At 37.8% G+C, this 24,303-nt stretch overlaps 3 protein-coding genes across 5 annotated transcripts in view; 2 read left to right on the forward strand and 1 right to left on the reverse strand.

Annotated features, from left to right (window-relative positions):
- The first annotated feature begins 113 nt into the window (after positions 1 to 113).
- Positions 114 to 13,039, forward strand: LOC113240360 (GTPase HRas). The gene is made up of 2 exons (XM_026477641.1): positions 114 to 729; positions 11,562 to 13,039. Exons 1-2 carry the CDS (start codon positions 334 to 336, stop codon positions 11,739 to 11,741), a joined length of 576 nt encoding a protein of 191 aa, XP_026333426.1. The 5' UTR covers positions 114 to 333; the 3' UTR covers positions 11,742 to 13,039.
- Positions 13,040 to 18,414: 5,375 nt separating this feature from the next.
- Positions 18,415 to 21,514, forward strand: LOC113240346 (conserved oligomeric Golgi complex subunit 5). Its single transcript, XM_026477626.1, has one exon. The coding sequence runs from the start codon at positions 18,415 to 18,417 to the stop codon at positions 20,653 to 20,655; it is 2,241 nt and encodes a 746-aa protein (XP_026333411.1). The 3' UTR covers positions 20,656 to 21,514.
- Positions 21,515 to 21,710: 196 nt separating this feature from the next.
- The window catches only part of LOC113240339 (lon protease homolog, mitochondrial), a 36,941-nt gene continuing 34,348 nt past the window's right edge, over positions 21,711 to 24,303 (reverse strand). For 2 of the 3 annotated variants that reach the window (XM_026477613.1, XM_026477615.1), the window contains exon 16: positions 21,711 to 21,835. In XM_026477613.1, coding sequence (XP_026333398.1) covers positions 21,794 to 21,835 — 42 coding nt within the window. In that variant the 3' untranslated portion in view covers positions 21,711 to 21,793. The remainder of the gene's footprint in view (positions 21,836 to 24,303) is intronic. The other variant, XM_026477614.1, reaches the window with a different exon arrangement.

Here is a 24,303-nt window from a genome sequence, read left to right on the forward strand (position 1 = left end):
AAATGTAATTTATTCAGTTTCTCGTAATTTTTATTGAATGTTCTCGAAAATTATGTTCTGGTTGTGGCGATGACTCATCTTATTCTTCGTAATTTCAAAACGCACTGCACTCCTCGATGGAAGGGTGAGTGAACCATCTCATTGTTATTTATTGCATTTGCCTCGAATATTACGTTAATTAGCCGTTTTAGTGGTAACGGGAGTGCAATAACATAGATCGGGACAGCCATGCCGATTTGAATAATCCTCGGGATCGAGGTGTGGCATTGCCAAGTATTTCAGTGCAACAGTGTTCAGTGATTTGGTGAAAAAATATTCTGCCTATCTCGCAAGATGACCGAGTACAAGTTGGTGGTGGTAGGCGCCGGAGGCGTGGGTAAATCCGCATTGACTATACAACTGATACAGAACCATTTTGTGGACGAATACGACCCTACGATAGAGGATTCGTATAGAAAGCAGGTGGTGATTGATGGTGAAACGTGTTTGCTGGATATTTTGGATACGGCGGGGCAGGAGGAGTACTCGGCGATGAGGGATCAGTATATGCGCACGGGGGAGGGATTCCTCTTGGTGTTCGCGGTGAACAGTGCAAAAAGTTTCGAGGACATTGGAACGTACCGCGAGCAGATCAAACGCGTCAAGGACGCCGAGGAGGTGCCCATGGTGCTGGTGGGCAACAAGTGCGACCTACAGGCGTGGGCCGTTGACATGAACCAGGCCAGAGAGGTCAGTACCAATCACATTGAAGTAAATATTGTAACAGTCTTGCATACCTTTTCTGGAAGGTTGGCTTCTATAACTAGGTTCTTATGCCTACCTCTCTTGTACACTCAGTTTTGCTCAATTTATACAATATTGTTATCATAAACTGAAGAACGCATAAATGCTGAAGAGCGTTATTGAAAATAAACCTGTAGTTTCTGAACAATTAAGTTGAATGCAAAATGCAGGCACATTTCTGCAGAACAGAGATTCTATTCTTATTGGTGGCATTAACACAAAGCAAAATGCCTTATGTCATTAAACTGTGAGTACTAGCAAACAGTTGAAGTAAACCAGTGTAATGGTGTTGCCGTGTGAAAGGTTTCATATTTTTTTAATCACTTATGTTGTGAAGCCGAGCCGTTTTGATAAGTTAATTATCCCATTGTAATTTAGCTTCATGTCTAAAGTTATTACCTAGAAATGCAACTGTATCAACAAGGTTCAATTTTTCATTTCTAACCGTTGACTTACAATTATATGGACGTCGGGTCCACGCTAAAAAGTGTCTGGACTTAAAGGGCGTTAAAATCGTATACAGAGCGTCATTAACGCTTTAGTCTTCGTTTGTTCGACTGACAGCGAAGCAAGCAAAATTAGACAGTACTGCGATGGCATTACAATTTAAATCTAACGTTTTAGCTTTTTCATATTCCTTTACATGTCACTACGTTTAAATAGGTTGACTTGGGACATTTCGTTTTGTGGTTTTTGTATTAGACCCGTCATCCATTTATTTGTAAGTGAATGTTTCTAACTATAATGTTTGTGACCGGCCATTTAAAATTTCACACGCTTTGGTTTTTTTTTCATTACAGAGCAGGTTATTAACTGCAAACCAATGTACTGCTTTAGATATAGCATTTTTTACATCATCATTGATGCCTTGTAACCTTAAATAATAATATTCACACTCAACATAGCCCCGCACTTGGGAAACCCTGTGTCGCGGGTGGTATGGACAACCACAAATTACACCCAAAGTCACAAGAGAAATAAATGTAGGCCATACAAATATTTCTCCCAGCCTGGAAATCGAACCTGAGACTTCTGCGTGGCAGTCATGGTAACCGTTCGGCCATGGAGGCAGTTGAGTAAAGATAAAGATGCATCATCAGCAAATAATACTATCTCACGTTCTTTACTCTCCGAGAGGCTAGGTAAGTCATTAATATACACTAATAACAAACATGAACCTGAGTTCATGAAAAAACATGATTTCATGAATAATCTTTTTTGAGGTGACTGGCTGAACATACATGGTAAAGGGATTAACATCTATACTATTTTATTTCATTTTTAGTTCAGACCATTGCACACTCAATACAGATTCTATAAAAAAATTATTAAAGCCAGTAGCATTTTCATTGCGGATCAGCTATAGTTATTTCATTAACCTTAACAGACTTTATTGTTTGTGGCAAGTTACTTTTCACACCTATATATTTTTTTATTATATTCCATGAAGCTTTGCACTTATTTTTCGCACTAATAATGCTATTATAAAATTCTGATATGCCAGTACAATGTACCAGACATACAACAACATAAAACATCCTTTAAAGTAAATGCGAACCATCATGGTCACCATATCAAACTAGTTTGTGCTCCTTCCAAATATTATTTAGAATACAATAGAAGAGAAACATTTTTCTTATATTCCATTGATAGATTGATTGGTCATGTCTACCGTAAAGTATATATGCATATGTATATAAGCTGATGTGCACCTGCTCATTCCTCACGATACCCAGCCACCTGTCTGTTGGCGGTGCACTCAAGCAAAGGGCAGTCCTTTTGGTCCACAGCAGACTTTATTTGATCATACTATCGCATGGCTGCTCTTCCATGCTAGAGCCTTTTACTCCACATCTGCTTCACCTTCTAGAACAGTATTAATTAGCAAGAAAATATTTTTGTGGGACAGTTAAAGATTGATGTCACTTCTTTTTCTCTCTTTTTGTTATTTAACATTGTTGGTAAGTTATTTGTGTATTTGGGTCATACTCAAAATTAGTGTCGGAAAAAAGAAAAAAAAATTGTTTTTTTTTATTATTTTTTTTATTATGGATGGTAAATATTACGTAAAAATAGCGGTTTCGTTAGTTTCGTCAAGCTTAAAGACCTTCAGAAGTAGCTGAAAAGATGAGTTAAAATCACGGTTGTGACATTACAGACATGGGAGTGACGTGTGTGTTGTTGTATGTTTGTAATAAACAAAAGTTGATTTTATTTTTATATTGGCTACTGGGTCCACCACTCGCAATACGTAGAACAGTAACATTCTGGTTGGTAATTAAATGAGCCAATGCTTTTTTTTAAGTGTGCGTAAATTGTTAAGCAAAAAAAAAAGTGTGTAACTTGTGCTTCGTACAGTTGAAGCAACTGTCCCAGGGTGAAGTCCCTGTCTACCGACCCGAGAGATAGGGTATTCCGGAGAGACTACGAGCTCCCCGGCAAGATCAATGTGCAGCGGGCGTCCGGGTCGAGCCCTCGGATAGTGATACGCCTTCAAGAGCGTCTATGGTGGACCCGGACTTAGGTAGGGACTCGCTGAGATTTGTGGTGAGCTGCAGAGATGGACATGTTCGTCTGCCCCGGTGGTGTGTGGCCGGGGCGTCTGTCTAGTGCGCAGCTAGCGCGTCTTAGTAGCGGTCTAGGCGAGGACGTACGTCGAGGAAACGCGCGGGACGCTTGAGTTGCCCTATAAGTCGGAAGCTCTGTCCAAACATGGTCGCAGGACACTACGACTGTCGTCTCCGGCACTAGCCCGGAGAGCTAGCTAGTAGAGGATGAGCTAGATATCCTCCGGTCTCTCCAGCTGCTTAGGTTGTTGGGAACTGGAGAGACCCCGTTTTTCAGCATCGGGAAGTGAGGATGAATCTTCTCATTGTTAGAGTAAGGTACAGCTCCGCCATCAAGGAAAAGATTTTGTAGTGGACTTTAGAGTCGACGGTTTAGGTGGCAACCGATAGTTGTGCAATGTGCGACGGGAAGTGAGCGTGCCTACAACTCCGGTCTAGAAAATAGGGAGGGTACTGTACGCTCACCCGGGGCTACTCACACGAGGCACTAGCCTCAGCAGAACCGGATGAAGTCAGTAACAACGATCTGTGACAACCCTGTACACTTGTTGATCTGGAGTCAGATATATATACCCAAGAGATATATATATCTAAAGGGTCGGTAGGGAGTAGACATAAGCGCCGCACCGCCGCCGTCGCGTTTTTCCTCGCGCCGCCGCCGCCGGCAAATGCAATCGGCGCGCCGTTCAGTTTGATCAGGTGCTCCGATCGTACGCACGCGCACGCTTCCGTAGTGTGTATGTGAAAATGGCGACCCCAGAAAATTACTTTTCTAAAATAAAACTTTTTTTTTTTTAATAAAATGTAAGTTCACATTTGAATTCCATCTCACCTGATGGAAAGTGATGATGAGGTCGACGATGGATGAATGCCTATTCACTTTCGCCATGAAAAGACTCAACTTATAACGTTCAGGGAACAAGACTGCAGGCAGGGATTCCACTCCATAGCCGTTCGCCATATAAATGTGTAAGCCTAACGCTTCGTGCGAATCTTTGGAATATCCACAACATAGAGGTGGAACCCAAGTCTACACCCTATATAAATTTTAACTATTTTTTTCGGGAAGTGAGTAATTCGTTTTTCGTTGATTCTGAGAAAGTCCTCTTTTTTAATTAATTCACTATTGTATTAACAAAGCGATATGTTCGGAAAAGTAGCCTTCTAAGACCTCTCAAATCGAACGTTCGCTCAAGAAATCTGAGATCCAATTGCAAAGTGGGAAGCCCATAAAAGGGAAGCTTACTTAAAAGGTTTGCGTGCCAGACCCTGTCAAAGGCTTTAGAAATGTCCAAAGATACTTAAGTGCTTCACCTTGCTTTTCTATAGCCTCGCTCCATATGTGACAGGCATACACAAGAAGGTCCCTAGTTGATCGCCCTCGTCGGAATCCATACTGGCGATCACTGAGGAGGTCGTTGTCTTCAAGGTTGTCGTACCTTGAGAGACGGTTGTTGAGTACACGTTCCATAGTGTTGCAGAGTATGGAAGTGACTGAGATTGGTCTATAGTTGACAGAGTCAACTCTGCTTCCCTTTTTCGGCACAGGTTGCACATTTGCAAGCGTCTACGACCTGGGAACTAGACCAGTCTTAAGTGAGAGGCGGTACAGGCGTAGGCGTGTGAGCACAGGAGACAACTCAGGCGCACAGTTACGTAGGACTAGTGCTGAAATTCCATCTGGCCCGCTAGCTTTATTCACGTCCAGAGATCTAAGTACCTCTTTTTGGTGTATGCGAATTTGCGCCATAGTGCAGCCAGCCCGAGGTAAGATGAGATCCAGACGCGGACTCTTTGCAAAGATTGAGGCAAACAGATTTGCCTTGTCTTCTGCAGTATAGGATTTAAAGATGTTTTGTTTAAAAAATTAATTTGTAAATTTCTGGCGTCGCCATTTACACTACGCATACACAATATGGAAGCGTGCGCGTGCGTACGATCGGAGCGCCTGATCGAACTGTTAAAAATTTAATTACTATAGAAAATACGTTATTTTATTTTTTCCTTTGAAAAAGTATTTGTATCGGTTTTTGTAAAAACAAACACCAATATACAAATTCGTTTTAGGGTCGCGCTCGCGGCGCCGAAACGCCGCCGCCGCCGACACATTTTTGTCGGCGCGCCGCCGCCGGTTGGTCTATTATCGGCGCTCATGTCTAGTAGCGAGGGTCCCTATAGTCAAAGTTAATGGAGAAAGATATGGGGCTGTCCCAGTGTGAAGTATCGCCTCGCCTTTGAAAGGATGCCAAGCTTCATGACTGCATTTTTGGCCATGGATGCAATGAGGAAAAAGATTTTAAACTTAGTATTTAGAAATGCAAGGCACCACACGCGATAGTGAGGCTCCTGCCTCAAAGCATAGACTTTTATGCCTATAAAATTATAATTAAAAGGCACTTGCGCTGGTCAAATGTCATGACCGTGAAAGATTGTCACAAGCGTGATGTTTACGAAAACGCGGCTGTGACACCCATGGTTGTGACATTTTTGTGCCATGCCACTCATATCCTTAAAGTCTTTAATTGAATATTGCCTTAATTATAAGCATAGTAATCCCGCTATATAAACATACAATATATGCCAAAATTAACAAGTAAATCGAATATTTTACCTTTACAACACAAATCCACAGTTCTGACACGTTATGCTTGACAGTTTTCAAAAGAAATGTTTTCGAAGTTAATTTTTCGACACCACATCAATGAACGTCATCGCGAAAAGCAATCATTTGAGGAGTTGTCACTAGAAGTATATTATAATTATTGATGTTGCCCGATGTTTAGTTCTTGTATTTGGCCATGGACGTGATAAAAAAACAAGTCTCAAAAAGTTTTCTGAAAAAGTGAAGCGTTATTTATTTGTTTCTACAGAAATATTGATATTAATCTATCGGGGCTGCATAAGAATTCATGGATAAGAGATAAAAATCTGAGTTATGTTTATAATATTTTATTAGTTTACGTTTAGGGCGCGTTCAAATTAGCCGCGCTGCAACCGCGCGGCGGCCGCGCGACCGTCGTGCTGCTGAAGTGCAAGCAAATTTTTAGTGATGTTTTATCTTTCGACTCAGTTACACCATGGAATCTGACAAAGAAACGTTACTTTTACTTATTTTGTTAAAACTGAAGAAAAAAAATTAAAAAGAATACCACAACGTATTAATAATAGGGGTTAAAGTATGAAATTACCGATTTGTACTGAAAATCTAAATTGTTTATTTTTTAAATTTTTAACAAATTTATTTAATCAAAATAGTTGCCATTATTATCTATACATTGCTGCCATCTAATGGGAAGGTTATTAATGCCTTTGCGATAGAACTCCGACGATCTAGACTGCACAAACTGTGTGAAAGCATTTTGTACTGCCTCCTGGGAAGAAAACTTCTTGTCACGTAGATAATTGTCCAAATCACGAAAAAAATGGTAGTCCGTTGGAGCAAGGTCTGGTGAATACGGAGGATGACGAATGGTTTCTAACTGCAGTTCCTGAAGGGTCAAAATGGTTTCTCGTGCTGTGTGAGGTCTCGCGTTGTCGTGGAGCAATAATGGTGAAGATCGATTCATGAGTCGGGGCTGTTTTACTGCTAGTTTTGTCAACATGGTTCGGAGTTCGGCACAATAGACATCTGCCGTTATTGCTTGACCAGATCGGAGAAAACTATAGTGAATAACACCATGCTGAGACCACCAAACAGTTACCATTACCTTTTTATTGGTAAGTTTTGCTTTAGGACACTGTTGTGGCATTTGACCTGGGGTCAGACATTGCATTTTTCTTTTCCGGTTATCATAAAGAATCCACTTTTCATCACATGTTACAATTCGATCCAATATTCCTTCATTTCTGTACCGGTTCAACAAGGCAACACAAGTTTCAACACGCATTTCTTTCTGCAGATCAGTCAAATCATGAGGCACCCATTTTTCGTATTTTTTTATTTTATTGATTTGACGCAAGTGAGTCAATATTGTGGGTAAGGTAACGTTAAACCATGCCGCTAATTCCTGGGTAGTTTGACTAGGATCGGCTTCCACTATCTCTCTTAATTCATCGTTATTCACCTGTGTGGGCGGTCTTCCTCGTGGCTCGTTCTTTAAGTCGAAATTTCCATCACGAAAGCGTTTAAACCAAAATCGCACGGTGCGTTCATTAGTAGACCCCTCTCCAAACGCAGCATTGATATTGCGGGCTGTTTCTGCCGCGTTAGTTCCGCGTCGGAACTCGTATTCAAAAATCACTCGAATTTTCGCAGTATCCATCTTTCTTGTCTAAATTGAATAACAAAAACAATTGAAAGTCGATATTCAAATGTTTCAAATTTAAAAAAAAATCACAGAAACCATTTGAAAAAAGTTTCATTCGAAAACCTCAAACCATGAAGATTCTATGAAAATTCAAAGAACCTATTGCAATAAAACGGCAATTTGATACTTTAACCCCTAATGTAATCGACAATGTATAATCGACATTGTCGATCGACAACGAGAATTATAGACGTTTTCGAGTTGTTACGGAATTCTTATTGAGAATGTGGCATTAATTTCTAAACCAAAGATGGTTGCCAAGAATTTTCAAAAATTTCTCTTTGGTAATCCTCATGGGAATGGCATTTATATCTGAATACATGATGGCTAACACGACTTTTCTGAATGTAAGATGGCGGGCACGATTTCTCAAGTAATGGCAAGTTGGGTATCGTTTTCGAGATATTTGGGGGTGCTCATTACGAATATAGCACTTACTTGTAAATCCAAGATGGCGGACACGATTTTTCAAAAAAATGCAATATGGATATCCTTTTCGAGGTATTTGGGGATACTCATTACAAATATGGCACTCATTTCTAAATCCAAGATGGCGGGCACAATTTTTCGAATAATGGCAAGTTGGATATCGTTTTCGAGGTATTTGGGGGTGCTCATTACGAATATACCACTTGTTTGTAAATCCAAGATGGCGGACACGATTTTTCAAAAAAATGCAATATTCGTAATGAGCATCCCCAAATACCTCAAAAGGGATACCCATATAGCATTTTTTTGAAAAATCGTGTCCGCCATCTTGGATTTACAAACAAGTGCTATACTCGTAATGAGTACCCCCAAATACCTCGAAAACGATACCCAACTTGCCATTATTCGAAAAATCGTTAAAAACCGCTCGCGCGGCTGCAACGCTGGTGCAGCGCGGCTAATTTGAACGCGTCCTTAATGTTGCAATTTCGGGAAAGTCACACGACATGGTCGTGACATTTTATATAGGTAGTTACGGCCAAACAAAAATATATTATGTATTACATTTATATACTTGTAATATGGCATAATATACATTGAGTAATTGTTTATCATGTGATTAATTTTTGCTTTTCATTTTATTGCAAAAACATGCACTACTCATTAGGTATCAGTTATTTGCTTGAGAATTACGCATATAAATTTTTGAAGAAAGTTAGCGGATGTGGGAGTCGTTCAGTAAATGTTGTAATGCAAAACATTTTCTGTTGACATGTACTTTGTTGATAGTTGAACGACGTTAACTAATGACAAACGAAGTTGAAGAGTAAAATCTTAAGTACGCTTATGACACATCACCACTTAAGTATATTACGCTCACTGTGCTATTATTCTATAACTAACATTGCAGACAGTAAATGATTGCAACTCCATAACCTTCTTTATGTAATTTCTCAATGCAGCAAGTAATCAGTACAATGAAGTAATTAAAAATGCAGCTGGTGGTTAGACGTTAATAGGGCCAAACACAGACTGATATGTAATTTAAGACCAGTGCATCTGTCAGTTTCGTGTCATTAAGAATTTTAATTTGAGTTGCTGTTAAATTCTAACAGCTTCAAACAAATAAATCTGAGTTCTACAATTATTATAATTGGTATGTAGATTAATTACTGCATCTCTTGTTATTTATAACAATTTAATGCTTATTTGATACAATTAATTACAAGAAAAATTCCTTTGTTTGTATGTATATTATTGCTTATTACTTTGCTTGTTTATGTATGTCTAAGTCTTAGCTACGTCTGTATAGGGCACATGTAATGTAAATTTTATTATGTATTTGCATGTTTGCTAAATGAATACTGACAATACTGCTTCTAAGCGATACGTGCATGCACATGCCACCTGAGTTTAATGAGTGGTATGTGCATCAACCAATTTGTCCTGTGTCAATCTTTTGTCCTTTTCTTTCTGGTAAGGAAGAAGGCAGACGCTGGACTTGTATTACGTTTAGTTTGCGTTTGCGACACTTATTGATGACTAAGTATAGCAATGTTTTTAAATGATCGGATAGTTATGATAAACAGTTATAAATATTACAATAGGTAATCCGTCTTAAGTGACTTTTAATTAACAGCCAATCAACATCAATAAAACCCAGTTAAGAGTCAATTGTGCCACCATGTTTCCAGGAATGTTCCCTACTTCTGTCAAAAAGTTGATAGTAATGAGATTTCATAGGTTAAAAACATAATTGATGCTGCAACAAAATTTTTTCAGATCTTCAGGCAATTAAATAGCATGTTTTTTAAAGTGTTCTAGGTCCATCGATACTATTATTCCACCAACGTCAAGTTAAGTTACTCAGAATTTGGCCGCTAAATTGCGGTGATAGACTTTGCCAAGACGAGAATCTACAACAACAGACTACAGAACATACAGAGACTATTACAGAAACAAACTGTTAGTTTTAATAACTTTAATAACCTAACCTCCGGTTAAAAAAACCGACCTCAAAAGTCATTCATCCCCTAGTTTGCCACCCTTAGAGGTGGAATATTTTCTTGAAATTTAAATGGGACCACATCTGAGGTACCTTCTTTCCAACAAAAAAAGAATCATCAAAATTGGTTCACAAATGGCGGAGTTATCGCGTGACATACATACATACATACAAAAAAAACATACAGACGAATTGAGAACCTCTTCCTTTTTTGAAGTCGGTTAAAAAGCATTAGGACATAATAATGTTGATACAAAATTTGTATGACGTAACAAATGACAACATTTCAAGAACCATTTGTTTCTTGTAAAATTTTATCTTGCCACAAACCAGGCGAAATTTGAAACTTGCATAATTTAGACAGGGTTATTTATAAAATACCAACAACCTCGCAGGACTATATTAGTAAAATAAAACATACCCTATACTGTATACTATGCTTTATACAGTACATGTACGTTTTCAAGTGTAAATTTATTTAACGATTATTTGACTTTGACAGAAAAAGAAAAAATGCACCTGGACAACCTCGAAGGAATTTAATTTCTTCAAGGTCGTCCTGCCCAGGAGGCCGGCAATGTTTACCCTGTGATTAGCTAGGCTTACGCTTCAAAGTCAGAACACAGTTATGCTTACATTAGTGCTCGGCGGCAGAAATAGGTAAGGTGGCAGTACTTCCCAGGACGAACTCTTTCACAACGAGCTTTACTGCTAATAGAATACCTCATATCTACGAAGTCATGGGGGAGACCACAGTATCAGTCCACCCTGGTCGCATTCCACAACTGTCTGCCGTGTTCCCTAGTTTCTATTTTAGTACTATTATTATAAACCTGTGTGTGCCACTGCTGGGGAAAGGCCTAATTTTGGGCAACATCTAACCAGTTCACGGAATAATAAACTAGTGGAAATGATATCATGTAGCATTAGTACCAAAACCGGTGTCCTCACACGCGCACACGCGCAATTATAATCTAGATTGAATTAGGCCTATAGTATGATAACGCACACTTCCACTGTTTATTATTCCGTGAGCCAGGCCTTCAAAAAGAAGTTCAAATCAACCCGCCACCGACTCCAATGGTCGTCTTGGTCCACAACTAGCAGTAGAGCTCCTTGTGAAAGACTTCGTCTGGGGAAGTACTGTCACCTCACCTATTTCTGCCGCCAAACAGTAATGTCAGCATTACTGTGTTCCGGCTTTGAAGGGTAAAGACGCTGGTGAAATTACAGGCACGTGAGACTTGTCAACTCATGTCCCAGAGTGGCGGGTGCAGTGGCAGTGCCCCTCAGATGTTTGCGATTTAAAGCTCTGAGTGGCACTGCACCTGTTATGGACAGGCGTGTAGCTTACCATCAGGCCACACGACTTGTTCATCCCGTCATTTGATATTATAAAAAAAAGCTTACTACGGCATATTAATACTAACTACGAAATTATTTACCATAGACTTGATGTCACATTTTCAGGTAGCGCGAAGTTACGGCGTCCCGTTCGTAGAGACGTCAGCAAAGACGCGCATGGGCGTAGACGACGCGTTCTACACGCTCGTGCGAGAGATCCGTAAAGACAAGGAGAGCCGCGGCAAAAAATTCAGGAACCGCAACAAGCTCGGTACAAGTCGCCGGTTCAAATGCACGCTTTTGTAAATTCATTACTGGGGTTCACAAGAGCGTGCAGCTATGTGGTAACTTTAGATTGCTTGACCGTTTAACAGACTGTTATTGGAGGAATGTTGAAGAAGTATGAAGATTGATATTTAATCCTTTTATTATTATAGGTGTTCCATCTTGTGAAGTACAAAATTACACTTGAAATTATAATCTTCATTAATAGTCGGCTGGCAAATATAACTGAACTAGACATATGGGGACACTGGACAAATAATTGGTCCAGTTTGGACCATGTCATACTGGTTAACTGGTATCAGCCTGCGTCATCCTTTCTCTAGCTACCTAAAACTTTCACATAATAGTCAATCAATGTAAAATACTCCCAATAACAGTCTCTGTTAAGTTGTCAAGGTGGAAATTCTTAGCTGGTATTCTAAAAATGCAGCATATCACAATAAAAGTACTATGTTACGTTTTACCATACCAGCGCCGTCTAGCCTTGTAAGTAATTAGCATAACTTGAAACTACTGTTATCAACTTTTTTGTAATTTCAACTTCACATTGCAAAATTTAACTGCAATTTTTAACATAAGCTTAAATGCCATTGAGCGTTTAGTATTACTAATAAAGGTATGACCACATCTAGCGGCGGTGTTAAATAAGCGGATCATGAAAACACAGAAGAACTAAATGATATTATTACATCTCTAGATGCCCGAATGAATCGGGCATACTGGTTTGCGACTGTGACCGTTTAGTGTCGATAAATGTGGTATATACCATAGGTAGAATCATTTTTGATGGACAGTGATATTAGAAACATCTAGTACAATGAAAGGGTAAAGTTAAAAGGGTCTATCAATGACTCGCATCAAGTACGGATTTTGACTCGGCGCCTCCAAAAAGAGGTCGCTATAGCGATGGGCGCAATGCCTTTTTTATATTGCGCCCTAGTCACGTTAAGGCCACTTGCCTTTTATATAAAAGTAGGTAGACATTTCTATAAAATAGAAACCTTTATAGAAATAAGGGTGATATTATTTTCTTTTTTATAATTCTCAATGCACTTTTATTGTCAAGGTAACTCGAATGAGTGAATTCGGGATATTAGACTCAAACCCCACTCAGAACGCGTCAGCACTACGCTTATACAAACAACCGGTATTGTATGTAAATTAGAAAATCATTTGCACCACACGAAATTATCGAAGCGGTTGGAAGAAGGGCTCCTTGTGAAAGAGTTCGTCCAGGGAAGTACTGCCACCTTATCTATTTCTGCCGCCAAGCAGTAATGTCAGCATTACTGTGTTCCGGTTTAGAATGGTAAAGGTGCTGGTGAAATTACAGGCACATGGGACTTGTCAACTTGTGTCAGCTGCAGTAGCAGTGTGCCTCAGATCTTTGCAATTTAAAGAATGAGTGGCACTGCAACTGTTATGGACTGCAACTGTTATGGACGCTTACCATCAGGCGCACGACTTGTTCGTCCCGTCACTTGATATCATATTTTAAAAAATCCATTTTGGGTATAAGCATGGTGCTGATTATTATAATAATGTAGGGTTGCAGTCTAAAACACCCTATGCAGAAAGCAAGGTGCTTTATCAGGACCATGGGTAAATGAATTTGGTCTTATTCATGCCATTCTAATCGGGTAACACTTGGTTATAACCAATTATGAAATTAGGTACTTAATCTGTGTACACGCGAAGCTATCCTTCTTTGTTCTTTTCAAAAGGTTTATGAAACTCGTTCTATGTGTCAGAGTCGTGAAAATAGTAAAAAACCTCTCGCCCTCTGGTGGGACTTACAATCGATCTTCTAGCTAATGGTCATTTGTCTCTAACGTAATGATATTCTGATGCACGCATCTTAATACATACAGGCACTTTTACAATAAATATCTCAAAGTTCTATCACTAATGATAGCACTCCTGCAGATGCCTGAATAGTTAACTAAAGAAGGATTTTCAAAATCTACTATTTATACAGGAAAAGGAACTTAATGGATTTGTATTTTAGATCTAAAATAAATGTCTTGTGCAAGCGTTGGATCTGTTGTATCGACCATGTAGACGGATGTTATTAGACTTATTTCTTAAAGGCAAACAATCTACCATATCGTGTAAGTACTGAATTTGCTTACGTGACATATTAATTGGTTGTGTCAATTTTTTTCAAACAAATTTAGTACAACAATTTTGGTTGTCTTTCTTAGCTCCTAGAAGCCAATAGCAACTAATGTGACAACCTACCGCTGGGCACAGTAGGTATTCCTTTTTAATTAAGAGTCGTGACGATGTGGCGCAGTGGGCCATGTGCAGACGTTGTCTCATTCATTTTCATTGACAAGATGAGACTCGGTACAACCAAGTAACGTCCAACACCATGCTATCTAGCTGGCCCTATACAATGTAATTTTAACAAAGTACTCTATATATGACAGCTTTCTCTGTTATTCTGCGAAGGTACAAAATCGTTATCAAAAATATTTATCATCATTCTTTTTAAAGTGAAAATTCTATTGGTTATATACATAATAATAATATGTATAAAAAAATTTGAAAGACAATTTGTAATTAATACAAAATATATTGTTATATAATTTCGGTAAAGTGTCACGCTAGGCAGAACATTCGGAATGGATTTTTTACGCCATCTGTTATCGTTAATTTAAATGAACTCTAAATATATCGCATTGCCCTACCACGCTGCTACAGATATAAACAAAATGGTTAGGACACTTACGCCATCTGTTGCCGATGATGGAAATTCACTCTTCAAATGTATGGCATTGACCGGACACGCTTCTACTTAAATAAAGAAAAAATACGTAAGGACACTTGCGCTACCTATTGACTACGATGTAAATTAACTCTTCTTCTTCTTCTTTTAAATGTTATGGCTCCATCGAAATAATCACTTAAATATAATATGGCATCGACCTGTCAGGCTTCTATTTGTGTAAATAAATACATAAGGTCACTTGAATGCGTGTATGTTAAATAGTTGAGCTTCTGCCCCGCGTGTTCTTTACCCTATAAAGTTTAACATACGTTTTACCATTGAAAAAATATATTTTAAGTAAAATTATAATGCCCACATTATATTAACAGCATGCAGCTTCGCCTAGACAAAATATCAAACTTATTATACATAAGATAATTTAGGACCAAGGTCATTGTTAAATGTTTTCTACTATAGCTAATCAAATGTAGTAGTTTTTCTTAATGTTTCTAACTGCTCTTTTCATACGTTTTTTAATAATACCCGTTAATGCGGTATTTAGGGCATCTGACTGTGTTAAAATGACGTCTACAACGTCTAAGCTCAACTTAATTTGTTTATTAGTATATTCAAAAATGTAACCCAGTCAACAAAGACACGCTCTGTCCTTCGCAATAGGTGAAGTTTCTCTCTTCATCTTCTATTACCTTTGTTTGTGCAACCAACTTGGTGCGCTTTGATGTTATATAAACTTCCTTTGATGTATCGGAAACCCTTACAATTTTTAAGATGTAATGTTACCATAATCTTTTCTGTTGAAATGGTGGTTTTTTAAATTGTAATCGATATTTTATGCTTTTGATAATCGAGGTACGGTGGTTGTTATAAAACGCTTACTACACACCTGATTTCAAGGGATCCTAACACAAACTTAGGGAGGTGTAATAAAAGTGAGGGAGTCAGGGTCCGTAACTAGGGCATCAGAGGGCAACAAAAAAATTTATCTCAAAGTCTATAAGCTTCGATGGCGCCACGATAGTAATACGTACAACGCTCTCACGTTCGCGTTCAGAATGAGTTAGGGCCTGATTAGCAGAGTAGTGTGAATAGCTGCTCACAAACTCAGAGGCCACGCCCACCCTTGACGCAGGGCCCTAGATATCGGGTAGTGTAATAAGTTCAAGTTTTATGTGGATATGGCTACGTCGTTCACATCCATTATCAAAAGTGTAAATGTTCACAAAATAAGAATATAGCTGTTTAACTTTTAACATCGCAATATAATGTATCTATACAATGCAACCATTATATTTGTTTTATATACAATGAATTAAATAATCGAATTTTACTGGATACCATGATTTTTTTAATGTTTTCAGTTTTCGCTAGTGGTGTAAGTTACAATATGTTTTATATAATTTAGTTTGTAGATTTAATTATGTATTAATTATAATTTTACTTACGAATAGTGAAAAATGCTGCCATTGTCATCTGCTTAAGGATTTTGTTATGTCCCAAAATCCCCAGAGTATTTTTGCCAAAAAAATACTTTATGTAGCCATAATTTCGTTTATAAAATAGATATTTTAAATCATGCTTCTTGTTTATTATGTAATTTTATCTTGAACAGTTAGTATTTTGCATAAGTTTAATTCATACTTAATGCCATTTTTTTATTCAGTGTTAGGGATGCGAGAATATTATATAATATTTGCTACCTTTCTGTCTAAATTCAACAAAATTTTATTTATGAAAGAAGTGTAATGATTTATAAAATATCCCAGATTAGCCACCCCTGATCTTCATGTGTAATTAATAATAACAAAAATCGATGTCAAGTAAACAAGTATTTTGTAGAGTCTGATATATTTCTTTATTGTATAAAACTTCTATGCTAGTGCACAATTTTGTTGGATGTGTAGGTATTTTATGAATTAATTCTGTAACAGTATAGCACAACAACGTGTGCTAATTGAGGTAAATAAAAATCAATGATATCAATTAGCCTTTATTTCTTTGTTTCCCTATCCTATTGAAGTTCTCTACGGGGCCGTGGCCTGATAAATAAGTCAAATCTTTAACTTAGGGTCATATACCAGAACTCTACTCAATGCTCAAGTCGGGACTTGAGCAGACTTGAGTATGATTACAAGCACTGGAAATACGACCCTAATGGCAAGGACTTGAGTATGATTTTCAGTGCTCACTGCAATAACTTGAGTATTGAGTAGAGTTCTGGAATACGACCCTCACACTATCAATAAATTTTTTTTAATTTATTTTATGGTCTTGGATTCAAGTCCTTCAGTACAATTTTATTTTTGCTTTTCGCGGTTAGCGTTCTCAATAAATAACTATTAATGATATGATAATAAACATAAAAATATATTATTACGCTTGCCACTTTTTTAAAACTTATCGAGTAAAAAAAATGTTCTTTCCATATTGCTATTATACCTACAATGATTATTAGATATGCCATGGACCATTAAACCAGGAGGACTGCTAATTTACATACTACTGATCGTAACTCTGAAAAGGTCAAATTCACGTCTTATATCCAGATGGCGCTGATCAATAACCTGGAAGTAGTTTAAATTATATAAATGGCCATGGATATCAATTAAATATATATATAAGATTTTTTTTTCCTAATAACTTTGACAAATATACATGTCAATAGATGGCATTGTGTGTTACAAACTAATTTATAAATTAACGCTTCCTAATATGGCGCTAATTCTAAAACAAGAATAGCTGGCACTATCCATAAAAATGTGATCAATACAGACAATAAGCATCATCAACATTGATTAGTTTATTATCACTAGAAATTAGAGTAGCTTTAGCTGCAGCTTGTCAATGTAAAATAATAAGTTACAAAAATAGCTGTTTGGTACTCGTCGCGACATCTGGTATAGCAATAGGCACTAAATACCCTACTACTACGCTGTGTTGTATCGCGACTAGCAATCCTCTTGAGTTATTGCTCCATGATTATACCTACTAGCCAACGTCACATACATTGCTCTGATCCCAAAGTAAGTAGCTAAAGCACTTGTGTTATGGAAATCGGAAACAACGACGGGTTTGTGGGAGCCAGACCCGCAGGCTTATTACCGATATTTAACGACCAGTCGTTTTAGTAATAGTCGCACGATTATCGCTGTCAAAATATAAATTCGTATTACGGAACGAACAATTGCGACCAGTCGTCTACAGCGCCTCTAGTGAGCAACTAATAAACTAAAACTGCATGAACATGCTTTGACAACAAGCGATTGCTTTTTCGTATTACCGCTACTCGACCACAGAATCCGTGAAAACCTATAAAACATTGCTATTATATTTCTTATCTATTGTTTTAAGTATTAAGTGTTTCTTGTAATTTTGAACGAGTCGGTCACTCAGTTACAGTAATTGTATTCCCCTTCCATCAAAGATTTAGTTGCCTTGTCACAGAGCTCTTTACGCAAGTGTGGAGTTTACGCTTCTTCTCTACGTCGACTTTGATATAGTACAAGTAAAACAAAAACGAAAAGCACTGAATAATGCTAAAACAATATTTATTTCTCATCGTTTTTATAAGTTTTATTAAATATACATTTTCATTACGAACTTCTTGTAGATACCTGTCTACCAGGCCACAGATATGTATGGAGCCTATAAAGCGTTGTTGCAAGTGTAATTTATACTTACCAAAAATCTTGCATTTTTTCTTTTTCAATAGAAATATCCGTATCGTATACCTTTTAAGTGAGAAACAGCACACATAGTTAAGGAAATACTCATTTTCATATTATACGTATAGTATTTTGCGCCATTGTTAGCAGAAAACTACCGTCGTAGTAGTATTTATTTAGTAAAAATAGCAACATTAGGCTGTAAAATGTCAAAGTCGACAAATCGTCGATTTGGCGATTTTTGTTTCTCGAAAATATTTACCGACAATAAATTATTTACTGCAAAGAAGCACAAAAAATGGACGCAAAAGACGTATGTGTGGAGATTGAGAACGATGAATTCTATAGCAAGTTTTTAGTAGACACTGTGAAGCCGCTAGTCGGCGAAAATATATCTGTAACAGACCAAGTAAATAAACTTGCTCAAGGCATCGAAAAACTAAGTAAAAGTTTAGAGAAGCAAGTCCTAGCGAAACACAACGACCTTTTAACACAGGCCAGTCATATATCTGATTTGGAAACCACGTTGGAGTCTGTACAATCTCAAGTTCAAGGCTTGTTACGTGGAGCACAAAAATTACAAGAACGCGTTCACACGCCGTATTATGCGCTAGAAAACCAAACAAGAATGCTTGAAAGAGTGCAAACAACATGCAATTTACTGCGACACACGTCCAAGATTTTAGTTTTGTGGAATAAATTGTCAAGTATTAAGGATAACCCTGCTAAAGAGGCTATAATACTCTTTGAACTGAATGAGCTGATAAGCGATTACGATTTCGAAGGAATAGTCCTACTAGAAGAGGTATTGAAGGCAGTCGAACATAGAAGAAAGGAGTTACTAGATAACTCAACAATATTGCTGCAATCAAGTTTGTTGAATGGAGATAAAGTAAAACTTCTTCAATGTTTTAAAGTGTTTCATAATCTCCAATGCACTGAGGAACAGATTAAAAATTCAGTCCACAGTATACTCGCTGATCTGAAAAAGGAGATTGTTAATGCCCTGAATGTTCAAATGGTACAAATTGAAGTAAAAAAGTCTAGTTCTGGGCGTATTGCACCTGGGAAAGCCAACATTATGAATGCCCAAGACTTTAAGATAAAACTATGGGACAATATTGAGAAACTCTTCAAAGTTGACATCTACAATAGCTGCACTAAAGTCATAATGTTGCAAACTGTAATAAATGAGCTGCACGCCATTGGGAACTTCAGGAATATTGCCAAAAATTTCTGGACTGACTTGTGCATTGTTTTCAGCAATGAGCTTGAAAAGAGTCCCACGAATGTCAACCAATCCATTGAGATAGATTTCCCGAAACTGCTTAAATGTTTCAATGATCTGCTCTCAAGGCTTAAATGCAAAGATTTGGAGTTAAACCGTACTTGTTTAACGAAATGGGAGAATTTTTTCCTTTCAAAATCTTTGGGCAAACTACTAGAGCCTGTTCGAAGCATGTGGCACTTAAGTCAAGTTCCTAACATGGACCAAATAGATACTGCAATTAGGATTATATCGGAAGCTTTGAGCATTTCACTAGGAGACAAACAGTTGAGCATCAGCTTGGCTAACAGTGTTGCTAAAAGTATAAAACAAATGAATGTTGAGGCTGAACAACGACTGTCCTTGGACAGCGAAGTAGCCCAAATTATTGAGCCACCAACAAGTACTCAACAGAAAAATGCTGATCTTTGCAATTCCTTGCACTACTTTTCATCACAAATCAAAAGACTTCTTGTCAATATGAACACCATGTTACCACCAGAGAGTATTCAAATAGTTCAAAACAGCCTTAAAGATATTTCCAGCATGCCTGTTTTACAATTATTTGCAGAATCCATCAAGAACTCACTCTATATCATACTTATGACAATGCATGATGAACCAGATTTAGTCCGTGCTGATGACCCAACAGGCAAAAATTTGTCATGTTCCCCCTATATGAAAGAGTTACAACAATTTGTATCTCGTTGCAAAGACATCTACTTGTCAATGTTCACTGAGAAACCAGCTCTAAATGAATGTTGTTTGAACATAGCAAGAGCTTGCACGGAACGGTTTGTTCAGCACATTTGTAATGTCAGGCCATTAAGTAAATTTGGACGTGTTAAATTACAGATTGACTGTAAACATTTGGAGATTGCTTTATCGCCTTTAGTAGCTGATATGACAGACCTCGGGGACTTCTACAGGCAATTAAAAGCATTACAGTTGCTTCTAGAGAAAACTCCTCAAGAAATTGCAAAAAGTCAGTCAGAAGGTGCATCATTACCATATTCATTAGTGATGATGCTTCTATTCTCCTATGCGGGGCCTCAGTTAATGGCCCCACATACATGTGCAGGCTGGAATATACAAAAGCTTATGCAATGGTTGGATTCACATAAGAATGAAAGAGAAAGATTAGAGTTTGTGGCTGGTGCCTTGCAGAGGTATCAAAATCATATAAGAAACAATCAAATTGCTACTTACGATGAGGTGTACCCCATATTGGTGCAGTTGCTAGAAGATGGTAGGAAGAATTTAAAAAAATAGTATTATTTAATTATTCCTTTAATGTCATAAAGAGATTTTCATATTTGGGGCCCTTTAAGTTTTTATTATTATTATTGAAGTGTAGTGATTACAATCTACTTTAGCCCTACTTAACTATGATTGTTTACATAAAATCAGTCTTGCAGATCGTAGGCAAATATCTGACTTAATTAGTTTGCATAAAATTGTTAATTCATTCGAACATCTGAACTTTAAAGTACTTACTCGGTCTTGTGTATATTCCATAATTTATTTTACCACTGACAAAGAAAGTATTTCCCAAAATAGACCATCATACAGGTGTCAAAAGTGAATGTTCTGCGACGGAATGAATTGTGCAAGCTAGCTTATATAAAGTGAACCGTTTGGGCATGTTGACCAGTTGGACAAAATAGACTGCCTGATTCCTAAGAGGCTCCCAACAGCACCTATTTCAAGGAAAGTAACAACAATATGTTGTTAATTATTTTCAAATATATATCGCCCGTTTCCCAGAACAATATGTTATCCCTAAAACATCGAGATTATAATAACTACATAACACGTTGTTCTGCTCGGCATTTCTCTACGTGATCGAATCAGAAATGAGAAGATCCGTAGCACGAAAGTCGCCGACATAGCTTAAAAGGTTAGCAAGTTGAAGTGGCAGTGGGCAGGGCACATAGCTCGTAGATCTAACGGCCGTTGGGGCAGAAAGGCGTTCAGTGGGACGGCCCCCTACTAGATGGACGGATGGCCTGGTAAGGGCGTCGGGTAACCGATAGATGCACGTCGCGTCCGATCGGCTAGTCTGGAAATTTTGGGGGTGGCCAAGGTTCAGTAGGACGTCCTTCGGCTGATATGATGATGATGATGTTGTTCTGGCAAACGGGCGATATATCTGATATATAATTGTTACAATTGTATAGTTTTAAGTATTATTTTTTAACTGTAAATGTACCATATTAAATTAATCAATAATATTCTTAAGAGCAATAAAAATAATATATAAACATTGTTTTATTATCATTTATTTCAAATAAAATTAAGAATTAAAATAATTATAAAAAATGCAAGTCTTCTCTGTAACGTAAGAACCACTTAAACATGCGACTTAAGACCTGGGTGAGGTTATAGTGACTTCTGGCCAGTTAGGATTTTAAACCCTGGCAGTCCTATGCATATCTTCCTCTTGTGTTATCTGTGGAACGACGAAGTTAATTATTTGAACCAATAACAAAAAAACGATATTAGAAAAGAAATGTGTGGGAGTTTATTTAAATTATTATTTTGTAAATAATAAATAATTTCATTTTAGTAGCAGAGTTCCTTGTGACAGATTTCATCCAGGGAAGTACTGCCACACTCACATTACTGCGAAAGCTGGTAAAATTACAGCCACATGGGACTTGTCAACTGATGTCTAAAGCTTAACTCACATTTTCGCCTATATTATATTATATTCATCTCTATTTTCCCACCATTAAGGTACAAATTTGTATTATGCAAATATGGAGTCGCGCGCCAACGCTTAGTTGCAGTCGAGCGTCTTCGCGCGTCAAAAAAACAGGACGCGACGCTTCGAATCTGCGCCAGTGTGAGTTGCGCCTAAGGGTGACAGGCGTAGAGGCAGTGCACCGCAGATCTTTGCCATTTAAAGTTTCACGTGGCACTGCAACCGCCATGGACAGGCATGTCACTTGCCACCAGACACGCGACTTGTTCATCCCGTCACTTCGTATCATATAAAAAAATTACTTTCGATATGTTTCGAACCAGTCAGTGGTTCTTAGATGAGCTTCCGTGGCGGTGATTCGACGATCACCCTAGTTAACTTCATTCTTATTAAAGTCATATGTAGGATAGATTGCACACTGCTCTAACCACATCACGTTGTAGTCTCATCTGCACTAACCATAATAACGTAGTACCTGACACCTGTTTTCCAGGTGGGGGGTACCGACCATCCATGACCATGATTAAAATTCGATGGATCGATGATAAGACTCCTTTTAATTACTAATTAATTAATTACTTTTAATTTATTTATGGGATTTATCATTATTGAACAAGTTACATAACGCGCCACTCGACTCAAAGCGATTGCAACATTAAATCGAACCGTGGATTGCAACACATCAAAGGCACTAGGCGCATGGTCAGAGTAACGTGCGATGGTGAGACCAGCATTGATTTTGATTGCCTCTCCCGACCGGAAACTGCGTCTTTTCCAGGTCAAGGCACATAATTGCGATTCACAACTGGCCGATCGGACACTTTTGACTTTTCTAATCGGAACAATAGATGATTTAACTCACAAATTAGAAAGATATAGTAGGAATCAGGTTCATCTTCTCGCTCAGAAACCCATCTGATTTCGAGACCACCCCATCGATTCAATACCGATTGGAATCAAAAGCAGTGGGAATGAAATTTGGTTCCAACATCCAACATTGTCGCATCTCGCATTAGTTTTTAGAGTTATATTTTATATTCCTTCATTTTTGTCAAATTTTTGACCTATTCAATTTAGTAATACATATTCTGGGTTTTTTAAGTCCATCTAACGTGTGAGTTACGAATGCTACAGCCGGCTTTCATAACTAACATGTTAGCCCCGTTATAAAAACAATACATCAAGAAAACACTTAATCAAATGAATGAATGATAACCACTTACATGTTGGCTCCAAAGATGGGTAGTGGGTTAAAACCCAATCAATCCGCCCGGGACTTTTCCCAAAATGCCGGATTTTAATAGTGTTATTACCCAAAGCGCCGTTTTAATCAAATTGTGCCCAAAATCATGGGCAGAAACGGCGAATACAGAATTCGGCATAATTCCATACTTACAAATACAAATTTTGATGTAAAAAGTCTTGTTTAAATGAAAATGAGACAACTCCACACTATATCCACCAATCGCAATCCTGTAGATTTTGGGCATTAATGGGAGTTAACCCGATTTAAACCCGGCATTAATAAAGCGCCGAGTTAAAACCCGGGCGCTTGCCCATTTCTGGTTGGCTCCGACAAAACGGATTGAAACCACCAACCAACTTGTTACCTTTTTTTTTATAATACCATAAATACGTCCGAGTCCCACGACAGTTTTCTATTTAAAATTACTTCTGCCACATTGTTATATTGAATTAATTAACTATTTTTATTAACAACATAACATGCATTTAAAAATTCAATCCAAGCTTCAGCCTTCGAATTGCCTCTACAAAGTAGACATACAAACTACATGTAAAAAATACGGGCATTTATTATTTGACAATGGATTCTATATACATTACCATACCAACCAACAAGTAGCTTACATTATAACTACATAATATTATTTATGATAGCATAGTCTTTTAAGAAATGCGTTGTAGACTTGTGATTTTTGAGAATGCACGTTTTGGGGAAATTACATTTTGGAAAACGCGCTTTAAAAAATATTTTAAAGTAGCTTTAGGCTAGGTTCAGATGAACGCACATCTGCGCCGTCGACACCCTTTGGAACGCGAACGTTCAGATGACGCTAATTGACTTTAAAACCCGTATTCTAGAACTCTACCCAGTGCTCAAGTCAGGATTTGAGTAAGGTTTAAAGCACTCGAAATCATACTCAAGTCCCTGCCATTAGGGTCGTATTTCCAGTGCTTGATATCATTCTCAG

Source organism: Hyposmocoma kahamanoa, unplaced genomic scaffold (genome assembly GCF_003589595.1).
Source record: "Hyposmocoma kahamanoa isolate Upper Pololo Valley unplaced genomic scaffold, ASM358959v1 134, whole genome shotgun sequence".
In the NCBI taxonomy this organism is placed as follows: domain Eukaryota; kingdom Metazoa; phylum Arthropoda; class Insecta; order Lepidoptera; family Cosmopterigidae; genus Hyposmocoma; species Hyposmocoma kahamanoa.

Bases quoted from the DNA above. Each gene is read 5' to 3' on its own strand.
- LOC113240346 (XM_026477626.1), top strand. From the start codon at position 18,415: ATGGACGCAAAAGACGTATGTGTGGAGATTGAGAACGATGAATTCTAT.
- LOC113240360 (XM_026477641.1), top strand. From the start codon at position 334: ATGACCGAGTACAAGTTGGTGGTGGTAGGCGCCGGAGGCGTGGGTAAA. The intron at 730-11,561 runs GTCAGTACCAAT...TCACATTTTCAG, and splicing joins ACATGAACCAGGCCAGAGAG to GTAGCGCGAAGTTACGGCGT.